Source organism: Eriocheir sinensis, chromosome 39 (genome assembly GCF_024679095.1).
Source record: "Eriocheir sinensis breed Jianghai 21 chromosome 39, ASM2467909v1, whole genome shotgun sequence".
In the NCBI taxonomy this organism is placed as follows: domain Eukaryota; kingdom Metazoa; phylum Arthropoda; class Malacostraca; order Decapoda; family Varunidae; genus Eriocheir; species Eriocheir sinensis.
In genome coordinates, this window is record NC_066547.1 from 11,705,020 (window position 1) to 11,717,750 (window position 12,731).

At 52.9% G+C, this 12,731-nt stretch overlaps 1 protein-coding gene across 3 annotated transcripts in view; it reads left to right on the forward strand.

Annotated features, from left to right (window-relative positions):
- The window catches only part of LOC127008998 (DNA-directed RNA polymerase III subunit RPC2-like), a 27,998-nt gene continuing 15,267 nt past the window's right edge, over positions 1-12,731 (forward strand). For all 3 annotated transcript variants that reach the window (XR_007761500.1, XM_050881571.1, XM_050881570.1), the window contains exon 1: positions 1-234. Coding sequence is in view for 2 of the 3 variants with exons in the window: in XM_050881571.1 (XP_050737528.1) it covers positions 148-234 (87 nt within the window). In the remaining variant the exon portion in view is untranslated. The remainder of the gene's footprint in view (positions 235-12,731) is intronic.

Genomic DNA, 12,731 nt, shown 5'->3' on the forward strand with positions numbered 1-12,731 from the left:
AAGAAGACGGACGTCAACATCGTCATCATCAGCATGTTGTGGTGCGGGTGGTTCGTGCACATGTAGTAGCGGCGGCGCGGCAGCAGTGCGACCCCCAGGCAGCAGCGGCCTTGGACACACGGCCCAGCCAGCCCCGCCACGCCGAGGATGGGCGAGACGGTGGCCGGCAGCCTCGTCCCTGAGTGGGCTGACATCGACCCCAGTGTGTTGGGCGAGCCCGTCAAGAGCATCGAGGTGGGTGCGGGCATGGTGGTGAGGGAGGGGTTGATAGATGTAGTGAATTGCGCAATTTTGTACCTCATATCTGTCGTTGCGTGGACCACATATTTTTCCAGGCTGTTCAAGGTTTCCACCACTCTGTGGAAAACTGTTCTTCTTTATGCCTCTTCCACAGGCTTCCTTTTTCATCTTCCTTTCATGACCTCTTGATTTTCTTGTATTCCACATTATTAGATCATTTGGTAAAGATTCGTTTTAGTACCGTGCCAGTATTTCATTACCTACATTATGAAGCATCACTAGCTCTTCGTATATCTTTTCTACAAACATTCAACAATCATGGAAACGCTTTCAAAATCCAATTCAAGGACTATTTATTGTTGAAAATAGAGGATAATATTCACGAAAGCATTGCCTCCTTTGACGGCGGCCGCGGCGACGGTTCCACTGACAAGAAGCGGTTACTATCCCCCCTATAGCAAGGGGGATGAGGGGTGGTTATTGGGGGTGACGGTCACGGCAGTACCCAGAGATAGACTATTTCTAAAATTACAGGCTCATGGCGTAGATGGGAAAGTCTTGAACTGGATCAGGGCATGGCTTAGTGGTAGAAAGCAGAGAGTGCAAATCAATGATAAAAAATCTGAATGGAGCAGTGTTACGAGTGGAGTCCCACAGTGGTCGGTGCTGGGTCCGCTGCTTTTTATCATTTACGTATATCAATGACTTGGACATAGGAATTAGTAGTGATGTCAGTAAGTTCGCAGATGATACCAAGATTGGTAGAGTAATCTAATCAGACCAGGACACTAGCTAGCATTCTCCAGGATGAGCTTGACAGACTATATGATTGGGCGGGTAAGTGGCAGATGGAATTCAATGTCGGGAAGCGTAGTATGGTATTCTGAGTGTAGGTAGGAATAACCCCTCACATAATTACTCCTTAAATGACACTCCTCCAAGCAGGTCTGGGTGTGAGAGGGACTTAGGAGTCTTAGTGAGCACTGACCTTTGTCCAAGGGCCCAATGCATCCAGGCTAAGAATCGTGCAAACAGGGTACTGGGTTTCATCTCGAGGAGCATAAGCAATAGGAGCCCTGAGGTCATCCTTAAACTTTACTTAGCTCTAGTCAGACCTCACCTTGATTACACGGTCCACTTCTAGTTGCCCTACTATAGAATGGATATCAAGATGTTAGAATCTGTACAGAGAAGGATGACAAAAATGATTCAAGGTGTGAGAAACTTACCTTATGAGGATAAACTTAAGCATTTAAATCTACACTCTCTAGAAAAGCAAAGGTTGCCAGGAGACCTTATCAAAGTCTATAAATGGATGAAGGGCTTTAATACAGGGAATGTCAATAAGGTTTTGGTAGTAAAAGAGCCAGGTAGAACACGTAGCAATGATTTTAAGTTAGACAAATTCAGATTCAGCAAAGATATAGGCAAGAATTGGTTCACCAATAGAGTGGTGGATGAATGGAACAGGCTTGGCAGTCATGTTGTGGGTGCCAATACCATAGATACATTCAAGAAGAGGTTAGATAAAGTCATGGATAGTGAGGTAAGGTGGGGTTAGGATTACAGGAGCTGCCTTGTATGGCCCAACTTGCAGACTTCTTACATTCTTATGTTCTTAACCCTTAGAGTACGGGTGGCGATATATTTCTCTGGATGGTATGCACGGGGATAATTTAGACATTTAAAAAAGGTGGAAATGGTGTCTTTCTTCTTTCCAATAATTGTATATTCATCTAGTATATATGGTGGAGTAATAAAACTTCTCTCCTAATAATAATAAAAAAGTTATGAAAGCTGAAAATATTGCGCATTTTCTCGTGGCCATGACGCATCGCGTGGAAGCACCCCACTCGCTCTCGATCTCTCTCTCTCTCTCTCTCTCTGTTTGGGTCCTCCTGTTCTGCGGCAGTGTCAGCAGAGGCTTTCCATTGCTTGGGTCCTCCTGTTCTGCGGCAGTGTCAGCAGAGGCTTTCCATTGCTTGGGTCCTCCTCTTCTGCGGCAGTGTCAGCAGAGGCTTTCCATTGCCTGGGTCCTCCTCTTCTGCGGCAGTGTCAGCAGAGGCTTTCCATTGCCTGGGTCCTCCTCTTCTGCGGCAGTGTCAGCAGAGGCTTTCCATTGCTTGGGTCCTCCTCTTCTGCTGCAGTGTCAGCAGAGGCTTTCCATTGCTTGGGTCCTCCTCTTCTGCGGCAGTGTCAGCAGAGGCTTCCCATTGCCTGGGTCCTCCTCTTCTGCGGCAGTGTCAGCAGAGGCTTTCCATTGCCTGGGTCCTCCTCTTCTGCAACAGTGTCAGCAGAGGCTTTCCATTGCTTGGGTCCTCCTCTTCTGCGGCAGTGTCAGCAGAGGCTTTCCATTGCTTAGGTCCTCCTCTTCTGCAACAGTGTCAGCAGAGGCTTTCCATTGCTTGGGTCCTCCTCTTCTGCGGCAGTGTCAGCAGAGGCTTTCCATTGCTTGGGTCCTCCTCTTCTGCGGCAGTGTCAGCAGAGGCTTTCCATTGCCTGGGTCCTCCTCTTCTGCAACAGTGTCAGCAGAGGCTTTCCATTGCTTGGGTCCTCCTCTTCTGCTGCAGTGTCAGCAGAGGCTTTCCATTGCTTGGGTCCTCCTCTTCTGCGGCAGTGTCAGCAGAGGCTTTCCATTGCCTGGGTCCTCCTCTTCTGCAACAGTGTCAGCAGAGGCTTTCCATTGCTTAGGTCCTCCTCTTCTGCGGCAGTGTCAGCAGAGGCTTTCCATTGCTTAGGTCCTCCTCTTCTGCAACAGTGTCAGCAGAGGCTTTCCATTGCTTGGGTCCTCCTCTTCTGCGGCAGTGTCAGCAGAGGCTTTCCATTGCTTAGGTCCTCCTCTTCTGCAACAGTGTCAGCAGAGGCTTTCCATTGCTTGGGTCCTCCTCTTCTGCGGCAGTGTCAGCAGAGGCTTTCCATTGCTTGGGTCCTCCTCTTCTGCGGCAGTGTCAGCAGAGGCTTTCCATTGTTTGGGTCCTCCTCTTCTGCAACAGTGTCAGCAGAGGCTTTCCATTGCTTGGGTCCTCCTCTTCTGCGGCAGTGTCAGCAGAGGCTTTCCATTGCTTGGGTCCTCCTCTTCTGCTGCAGTGTCAGCAGAGGCTTTCCATTGCTTGGGTCCTCCTCTTCTGCGGCAGTGTCAGCGGAGGCTTTCCATTGCTTGGGTCCTCCTCTTCTGCTGCAGTGTCAGCAGAGGCTTTCCATTGCTTGGGTCCTCCTCTTCTGCTGCAGTGTCAGCAGAGGCTTTCCATTGCTTGGGTCCTCCTCTTCTGCGGCAGTGTCAGCAGAGGCTTTCCATTGCTTGGGTCCTCCTCTTCTGCTGCAGTGTCAGCAGAGGCTTTCCATTGCTTGGGTCCTCCTCTTCTGCTGCAGTGTCAGCGGAGGCTTTCCATTGCTTGGGTCCTCCTCTTCTGCTGCAGTGTCAGCAGAGGCTTTCCATTGCTTGGGTCCTCCTCTTCTGCTGCAGTGTCAGCAGAGGCTTTCCATTGCTTGGGTCCTCCTCTTCTGCGGCAGTGTCAGCAGAGGCTTCCCATTGCTTGGGTCCTCCTCTTCTGCTGCAGTGTCAGCAGAGGCTTTCCATTGCTTGGGTCCTCCTCTTCTGCTGCAGTGTCAGCAGAGGCTATCCATTGCTTGGGTCCTCCTCTTTTGCAGCAGTGCCAGCAGAGGCTTTCCATTGTTTGGGTCCTCCTCTTCTGCTGCAGTGTCAGCAGAGGCTTTCCATTGCTTGGGTCCTCCTCTTCTGCTGCAGTGTCAGCAGAGGCTTTCCATTGTTTGGGTCCTCCTCTTCTGCTGCAGTGTCAGCAGAGGCTTTCCATTGCCTGGGTCCTCCTCTTCTGTGGCAGTGTCAGCAGAGGCTTTCCATTGCTTGGGTCCCCCTCTTCTGCGGCAGTGTCAGCAGAGGCTTTCCATTGCTTGGGTCCCCCTCTTCTGCGGCAGTGTCAGCAGAGGCTTTCCATTGCTTGGGTCCCCCTCTTCTGCGGCAGTGTCAGCAGAGCTCTTCTGTGGCAGTGTCAGCAGAAGTTTCTCTTCTGCGCCAGTGTCAGCAGAGGCTTTCCATTGCTTGGGTCCTCCCCTTCTGCTGCAGTGTCAGCAGAGGCTTTCCATTGCTTGGGTCCTCCCCTTCTGCTGCAGTGTCAGCAGAGGCTTTCCATTGCTTGGGTCCTCTTCTGCTGCAGTGTCAGCAGAGGCTTTCCATTGCTTGGGTCCTCCCCTTCTGCTGCAGTGTCAGCAGAGGCTTTCCATTGCTTGGGTCCTCCTCTTCTGCGGCAGTGTCAGCAGAGGCTTTCCATTGCTTGGGTCCTCCTGTTCTACTGCAGTGTCAGCAGAGGCTTTCCATTGCTTGGGTCCTCCTCTTCTGTGGCAGTGTCAGCAGAGGCTTTCCATTGCTTGGGTCCTCCTCTTCTGTGGCAGTGTCAGCAGAGACTTTCCATTGCTTGGGTCCTCCTCTTCTGTGGCAGTGTCAGCAGAGACTTTCCATTGCTTGGGTCCTCCTCTTCTGTGGCAGTGTCAGCAGAGACTTTCCATTGCTTGGGTCCTCCTCTTCTGCGGCAGTGTCAGCAGAGGCTTTCCATTGTTTGGATCCTCCTCTTCTGCGGCAGTGTCAGCAGAGGCTTTCCATTGCTTGGGTCCTCCTCTTCTGCGGCAGTGTCAGCAGAGGCTTTCCATTGCTTGGGTCCTCCTCTTCTGCTGCAGTGTCAGCAGAGGCTTTCCATTGCTTGGGTCCTCCTCTTCTGCTGCAGTGTCAGCAGAGGCTTTCCATTGCTTGGGTCCTCCTGTTCTGCTGCAGTGTCAGCAGAGGCTTTCCATTGCTTGGGTCCTCCTCTTCTGCGGCAGTGTCAGCAGAGGCTTTCCATTGCTTGGGTCCTCCTCTTCTGCGGCAGTGTCAGCGGAGGCTTTCCATTAATGGGTCCTCCTCTTCTGCTGCAGTGTCAGCGGAGGCTTTCCATTGCTTGGGTCCTCCTCATCTGCTGCAGTGTCAGCAGTTGCATTGCTTGGGTCCTCCTCTTCTGCTGCAGTGTCAGCAGAGGCTTTCCATTGCTTGGGTCCTCCTCTTCTGCGGCAGTGTCAGCAGAGGCTTTCCATTGCTTGGTCCTCCTCTGCGGCAGTGTCAGCGGAGGCTTTCCATTGCTTGGGTCCTCCTCTTCTGCTGCAGTGTCAGCGGAGGCTTTCCATTGCTTGGGTCCTCCTCTTCTGCTGCAGTGTCAGCGGAGGCTTTCCATTGCTTGGGTCCTCCTCTTCTGCGGCAGTGTCAGCAGAGGCTTTCCATTGCTTGGGTCCTCCTCTTCTGCGGCAGTGTCAGCGGAGGCTTTCAATTGCTTGGGTCCTCCTCTTCTGCGGCAGTGTCAGCGGAGGCTTTCCATTGCTTGGGTCCTCCTCTTCTGCGGCAGTGTCAGCAGAGGCTTTCCATTGCTTGGGTCCTCCTCTTCTGCTGCAGTGTCAGCGGAGGCTTTCCATTGCTTGGGTCCTCCTCTTCTGCTGCAGTGTCAGCAGAGGCTTTCCATTGCTTGGGTCCTCCTCTTCTGCTGCAGTGTCAGCAGAGGCTTTCCATTGCTTGGGTCCTCCTCTTCTGCTGCAGTGTCAGCAGAGGCTTTCCATTGCTTGGGTCCTCCTCTTCTGCTGCAGTGTCAGCAGAGGCTTTCCATTGCTTGGGTCCTCCTCTTCTGCTGCAGTGTCAGCAGAGGCTTTCCATTGCTTGGGTCCTCCTCTTCTGCTGCAGTGTCAGCAGAGGCTTCCCATTGCTTGGGTCCTCCTCTTCTGCTGCAGTGTCAGCAGAGGCTTTCCATTGCTTGGGTCCTCCTCTTCTGCTGCAGTGTCAGCAGAGGCTTTCCATTGCTTGGGTCCTCCTCTTCTGCGGCAGTGTCAGCAGAGGCTTTCCATTGTTTGGGTCCTCCTCTTCTGCTGCAGTGTCAGCAGAGGCTTTCCATTGCTTGGGTCCTCCTCTTCTGCTGCAGTGTCAGCAGAGGCTTTCCATTGATTGGGTCCTCCTCTTCTGCTGCAGTGTCAGCAGAGGCTTTCCATTGCTTGGGTCCTCCTCTTCTGTGGCAGTGTCAGCAGAGGCTTTCCATTGCTTGGGTCCTCCTCTTCTGCGGCAGTGTCAGCAGAGGCTTTCCATTGCTTGGGTCCTCCTCTTCTGCGGCAGTGTCAGCAGAGGCTTTCCATTGCTTGGGTCCTCCTCTTCTGCTGCAGTGTCAGCAGAGGCTTTCCATTGCTTGGGTCCTCCTCTTCTGCTGCAGTGTCAGCAGAGGCTTTCCATTGCTTGGGTCCTCCTCTTCTGCTGCAGTGTCAGCAGAGGCTTTCCATTGCTTGGGTCCTCCTCTTCTGCTGCAGTGTCAGCAGAGGCTTTCCATTGCTTGGGTCCTCCTCTTCTGCGGCAGTGTCAGCAGAGGCTTTCCATTGCTTGGGTCCTCCTCTTCTACTGCAGTGTCAGCAGAGGCTTTCCATTGCTTGGGTCCTCCTCTTCTGTGGCAGTGTCAGCAGAGGCTTTCCATTGCTTGGGTCCTCCTCTTCTGCTGCAGTGTCAGCAGAGGCTTTCCATTGCTTGGGTCCTCCTCTTCTGCTGCAGTGTCAGCTGAGGCTTTCCATTGCTTGGGTCCTCCTCTTCTGCGGCAGTGTCAGCAGAGGCTTTCCATTGTTTGGATCCTCCTCTTCTGTGGCAGTGTCAGCAGAGGCTTTCCATTGCTTGGGTCCTCCTCTTCTGTGGCAGTGTCAGCAGAGGCTTTCCATTGCTTGGGTCCTCCTCTTCTGCTGCAGTGTCAGCAGAGGCTTTCCATTGCTTGGGTCCTCCTCTTCTGCTGCAGTGTCAGCAGAGGCTTTCCATTGTTTGGATCCTCCTCTTCTGCTGCAGTGTCAGCAGAGGCTTTCCATTGCTTGGGTCCTCCTCTTCTGCGGCAGTGTCAGCAGAGGCTTTCCATTGCTTGGGTCCTCCTCTTCTGTGGCAGTGTCAGCAGAGGCTTTCCATTGCTTGGGTCCTCCTCTTCTGCGGCAGTGTCAGCAGAGGCTTTCCATTGCTTGGGTCCTCCTCTTCTGCTGCAGTGTCAGCAGAGGCTTTCCATTGCTTGGGTCCTCCTCTTCTGCGGCAGTGTCAGCAGAGGCTTTCCATTGCTTGGGTCCTCCTGTTCTGCGGCAGTGTCAGCAGGCTTTCCATTGCCTGGGTCCTCCTCTTCTGTGGCAGTGTCAGCAGAGGCTTTCCATTGCTTGGGTCCTCCTGTTCTGCTGCAGTGTCAGCAGAGGCTTTCCATTGCTTGGGTCCTCCTCTTCTGCTGCAGTGTCAGCGGAGGCTTTCCATTGCTTGGGTCCTCCTCTTCTGCTGCAGTGTCAGCGGAGGCTTTCCATTGCTTGGGTCCTCCTCTTCTGCTGCAGTGTCAGCAGAGGCTTTCCATTGCTTGGGTCCTCCTCTTCTGCTGCAGTGTCAGCAGAGGCTTTCCATTGCTTGGGTCCTCCTCTTCTGCTGCAGTGTCAGCGGAGGCTTTCCATTGCTTGGGTCCTCCTCTTCTGCTGCAGTGTCAGCAGAGGCTTTCCATTGCTTGGGTCCTCCTCTTCTGCTGCAGTGTCAGCAGAGGCTTTCCATTGCTTGGGTCCTCCTCTTCTGCTGCAGTGTCAGCAGAGGCTTTCCATTGCTTGGGTCCTCCTCTTCTGCTGCAGTGTCAGCAGAGGCTTTCCATTGCTTGGGTCCTCCTCTTCTGCTGCAGTGTCAGCAGAGGCTTTCCATTGTTTGGGTCCTCCTCTTCTGCTGCAGTGTCAGCAGAGGCTTTCCATTGTTTGGATCCTCCTCTTCTGCTGCCTGGTCAGCGGAGGCTTTCCATTGCTTGGGTCCTCCTCTTCTGCTGCAGTGTCAGCAGAGGCTTTCCATTGCTTGGGTCCTCCTCTTCTGCGGCAGTGTCAGCAGAGGCTTTCCATTGCTTGGGTCCTCCTGCGGCAGTGTCAGCAGAGGCTTTCCATTGCTTGGGTCCTCCTGCGGCAGTGTCAGCAGAGGCTTTCCATTGCTTGGGTCCTCCTCTTCTGCTGCAGTGTCAGCAGAGGCTTTCCATTGCTTGGGTCCTCCTCTTTGGCAGTGTCAGCAGAGGCTTCCATTGCTTGGGTCCTCCTCTTCTGGCAGTGTCAGCAGAGGCTTTCCATTGCTTGGGTCCTCCTGCTGCAGTGTCAGCAGAGGCTTTCCATTGTTTGGTCCTCCTCTTCTGCTGCAGTGTCAGCAGAGGCTTTCCATTGCTTGGGTCCTCCTCTTCTGCTGCAGTGTCAGCAGAGGCTTTCCATTGCTTGGGTCCTCCTGTTCTGCTGCAGTGTCAGCAGAGGCTTTCCATTGCTTGGGTCCTCCTCTTCTGCTGCAGTGTCAGCAGAGGCTTTCCATTGCTTGGGTCCTCCTCTTCTGCTGCAGTGTCAGCAGAGGCTTTCCATTGCTTGGGTCCTCCTCCTCTGCTGCAGTGTCAGCAGAGGCTTTCCATTGCCTGGGTCCTCCTCCTCTGCTGCAGTGTCAGCAGAGGCTTTCCATTGCTTGGGTCCTCCTCTTCTGCGGCAGTGTCAGCAGAGGCTTTCCATTGCTTGGGTCCTCCTCTTCTGCTGCAGTGTCAGCAGAGGCTTTCCATTGCTTGGGTCCTCCTCTTCTGCGGCAGTGTCAGCAGAGGCATTGCTTGGGTCCTCCTCTTCTGCGGCAGTGTCAGCAGAGGCTTTCCATTGCTTGGGTCCTCCTCTTCTGCTGCAGTGTCAGCAGAGGCTTTCCATTGCCTGGGTCCTCCTCCTCTGCTGCAGTGTCAGCAGAGGCTTTCCATTGCTTGGGTCCTCCTCCTCTGCTGCAGTGGCAGCAGAGGCTTTCCATTGCCTGGGTCCTCCTCCTCTGCTGCAGTGTCAGCAGAGGCTTTCCATTGCTTGGGTCCTCCTCCTCTGCTGCAGTGTCAGCAGAGGCTTTCCATTGCTTGGGTCCTCCTCCTCTGCTGCAGTGTCAGCAGAGGCTTTCCATTGCTTGGGTCCTCCTCTTCTGCGGCAGTGTCAGCAGAGGCTTTCCATTGCTTGGGTCCTCCTCTTCTGCGGCAGTGTCAGCAGAGGCTTTCCATTGCTTGGGTCCTCCTCTTCTGCGGCAGTGTCAGCAGAGGCTTTCCAATTTTTTTCTATTTACATATCGTCGAATTCCCAACATTTCCATTTGTTCCTCTTCTTATATCGTCTTCTTTTACCATTTTCATGTTCTTTTCACATTTTTTTCCAGTACTTTCTCTCTTTACATCCTCTTCGTTTTCCACATTCAATTTTCTTCCTTTTTTTTCATCTCTCTTTACTCTTCTTTTTTCCACTCCATTTTTTATTCCTCTTTTTCCCCTTTTTTTCCAATTCCGACCATTTCCCATTGCTTGGGTCCTCCTCTTCTGCTGCAGTGTCAGCGGAGGCTTCTGCTGCAGTGTCAGCGGAGGCTTTCCATTGCTTGGGTCCTCCTCTTCTGCTGCAGTGTCAGCAGAGGCTTTCCATTGCTTGGGTCCTCCTCTTCTGCGGCAGTGTCAGCAGAGGCTTTCCATTGCTTGGGTCCTCCTCTTCTGCTGCAGTGTCAGCAGAGGCTTTCCATTGCTTGGGTCCTCCTCTTCTGCTGCAGTGTCAGCGGAGGCTTTCCATTGCTTGGGTCCTCCTCTTCTGCGGCAGTGTCAGCAGAGGCTTTCCATTGCTTGGGTCCTCCTCTTCTGCGGCAGTGTCAGCAGAGGCTTTCCAATTTTTTTCTATTTACATATCGTCGAATTCCCAACATTTCCATTTGTTCCTCTTCTTATATCGTCTTCTTTTACCATTTTTGTGTTCTTCTTTTCACATTTTTTTCCAGTACTTTCTCTCTTTACATCCTCTTCGTTTTCCACATTCAATTTTCTTCCTTTTTTTTCATCTCTCTTTACATCCTCTTCTTTTTTCCACTCCATTTTTTATTCCTCTTTTTCCCCTTTTTTTCCAATTCCGACCATTTCCCATTGCTTGGGTCCTCCTCTTCTGCTGCAGTGTCAGCAGAGGCTTTCCATTGCTTGGGTCCTCCTCTTCTGCGGCAGTGTCAGCAGAGGCTTTCCATTGCTTGGGTCCTCCTCTTCTGCTGCAGTGTCAGCAGAGGCTTTCCATTGCTTGGGTCCTCCTCTTCTGCGGCAGTGTCAGCAGAGGCTTTCCATTGCTTGGGTCCTCCTCTTCTGCGGCAGTGTCAGCAGAGGCTTTCCATTGCTTGGGTCCTCCTCTTCTGTGGCAGTGTCAGCAGAGGCTTTCCATTGCTTGGATCCTCCTCTTCTGCGGCAGTGTCAGCAGAGGCTTTCCATTGCTTGGGTCCTCCTCTTCTGTGGCAGTGTCAGCAGAGGCTTTCCATTGCTTGGGTCCTTCTCTTCTGCTGCAGTGTCAGCAGAGGCTTTCCATTGCTTGGGTCCTTCTCTTCTGCTGCAGTGTCAGCAGAGGCTTTCCATTGCTTTGGTCCTCCTGTTCTGCTGCAGTGTCAGCAGAGGCTTTCCATTGCTTGGGTCCTTCTCTTCTGCTGCAGTGTCAGCAGAGGCTTTCCATTGCTTGGGTCCTCCTCTTCTGCGGCAGTGTCAGCAGAGGCTTTCCATTGCTTGGGTCCTCCTCTTCTGCGGCAGTGTCAGCAGAGGCTTTCCATTGCCTGGGTCCTCCTCTTCTGCGGCAGTGTCAGCAGAGGCATTCCATTGCCTGGGTCCTCCTCTTCTGCGGCAGTGTCAGCAGAGGCTTTCCATTGCTTGGGTCCTCCTCTTCTGAGGCAGTGTCGGCAGAGGCTTCCCATTGCTTGGGTCCTCCTCTTCTGTGGCATCGTAATGTGAGAGTCATATGGAGGTGACCCGTGCTGTGGCACCGCGCTGAGCACACGGAAATCTGGAGCGGTGTATATACACAGCAGATGGAGACAGAAGGAATGACTGCATTGTGGTCAACAGGTCTTTCGAAGTGGCTTCGAGGGGCTCCTGGTACTGCTGTTGGGCCTCCTGGGGTGTTTCAGCAGTAGACAGGTGCACGCAGCCAGCATGTCGTCCAGGACGGTGGTGGAGACGAGGATGGCCAAGGCCACCAGGAGGTTTCCCCTGAAGGCCCGGTGCTCCTCCTGGGCCTGCTTCACCGCCCTCTTCATGCAGAACAGGTAACCGTCAGCGTTGTAGATCCGCTGCAGCATCCCCGTCCACCCCCCGCCGAGAGGTACGCCGCACTCCCGGAGGGGGTCACACGCGGGGACCAGCCAGCCGGTGGCGGCCCATGCGGGTGGTGTGGGGCTCAGCGGCCCGCCACTCCCGCACCAGCCTACGGGCCTGTAGCAGAAGGCGACGCGTGTGCTGCAGGCACAGCAACGCGCACAGCCCCTCGCCGAGCACCATGAAAACCTTCTGAAGGTTGAGTGTCATGTTGCTTTGAAATACTAAACTTTGGGCGAGGAGCGAATACACGCTTGGAGAGTCCTGACGAAAACTGAGATGTGTCCCGCGGCGGGCTGAGAAACACATATTGGAGTAATAATTGGACTACTGCCACACGGGGCGCCGCGCCTGCTGGCGTTCCAGGAATTGGCCTGACGGGGATGTGTCCCGCTGCAAACTATTATGAACGACTACGTCTCTCTCTCTCTCTCTCTCTCTCTCTCTCTCTCTCTCTCTCTCTCTCTCTCTCTCTCTCTCTTTTGCACCCCTTCTCACACGTTTACTTACCTGTCACTTCACCTCCCCCCTGCCTCCCCTCATCCTTCCCTCCCCTCCCCCTCCCCGGGTATTCATAACGCGGAAACTAAATTCATTACAAAACTATCAAGACTTGGCGAGGGAGGAGTCGACTTGAAACGCTGACATATTTGGAAGTTTAGGAGGGAGATGGTGAGGAGGAGGGGGAAGGGAAAGAAGAACAAGAAGAAAGGAAAGAAAAAGAAGTAGTAGAAGAACGAGGAACAGAAGAGAAGAAGGACTAAAAGGAGGAAAAGAAGAGGGGGAGAAAGAAAGTAGTTGTAGTAGAAAAAGAAAAAAAATTAATAGGAGAGAGAGAGAGAGAGAGAGAGAGAGAGAGAGATTCCTTTCTGGGAGGGGCTTTGTTTTCCTCGACAAGACGAGGTTTCTTTAACTTTGAACCCTCGAGCTCGTTCGGAAAGTTCGACTCATTCGGTTCATTCTCTCTCCTCCTTTTTCTCCTTGATTTCCCTTGTTTCTCCCTCCGATTTTCTTTTTCACTTTTTTTTTTTTTTTTTTGGTTTTCCTTTTTTTTTGTGTTGGTTCGAAAACTCGTCGACACTTCGTTTTCTCATCTCCTCCTCCTCTTCCTCCGCAACTTTCTCTCTCTCTCTCTCTCTCTCTCTCTCTCTCTCTCTCTCTCTCTCTCTCTCTCTCTCTCTCTCTCATCCCCTCCTCCTCTTCCTCCGCAACTTTCTCTCTCTCTCTCTCTCTCTCTCTCTCTCTCTCTCTCTCTCTCTCTCTCTCTCTCTCATTCGTTAGCTCTCGTCACGCCTCACCCCCCCTCCATCCCCTCCCTCGTGAGTGAGTGAGTGATTACGTCATGCTAGTCTCGCA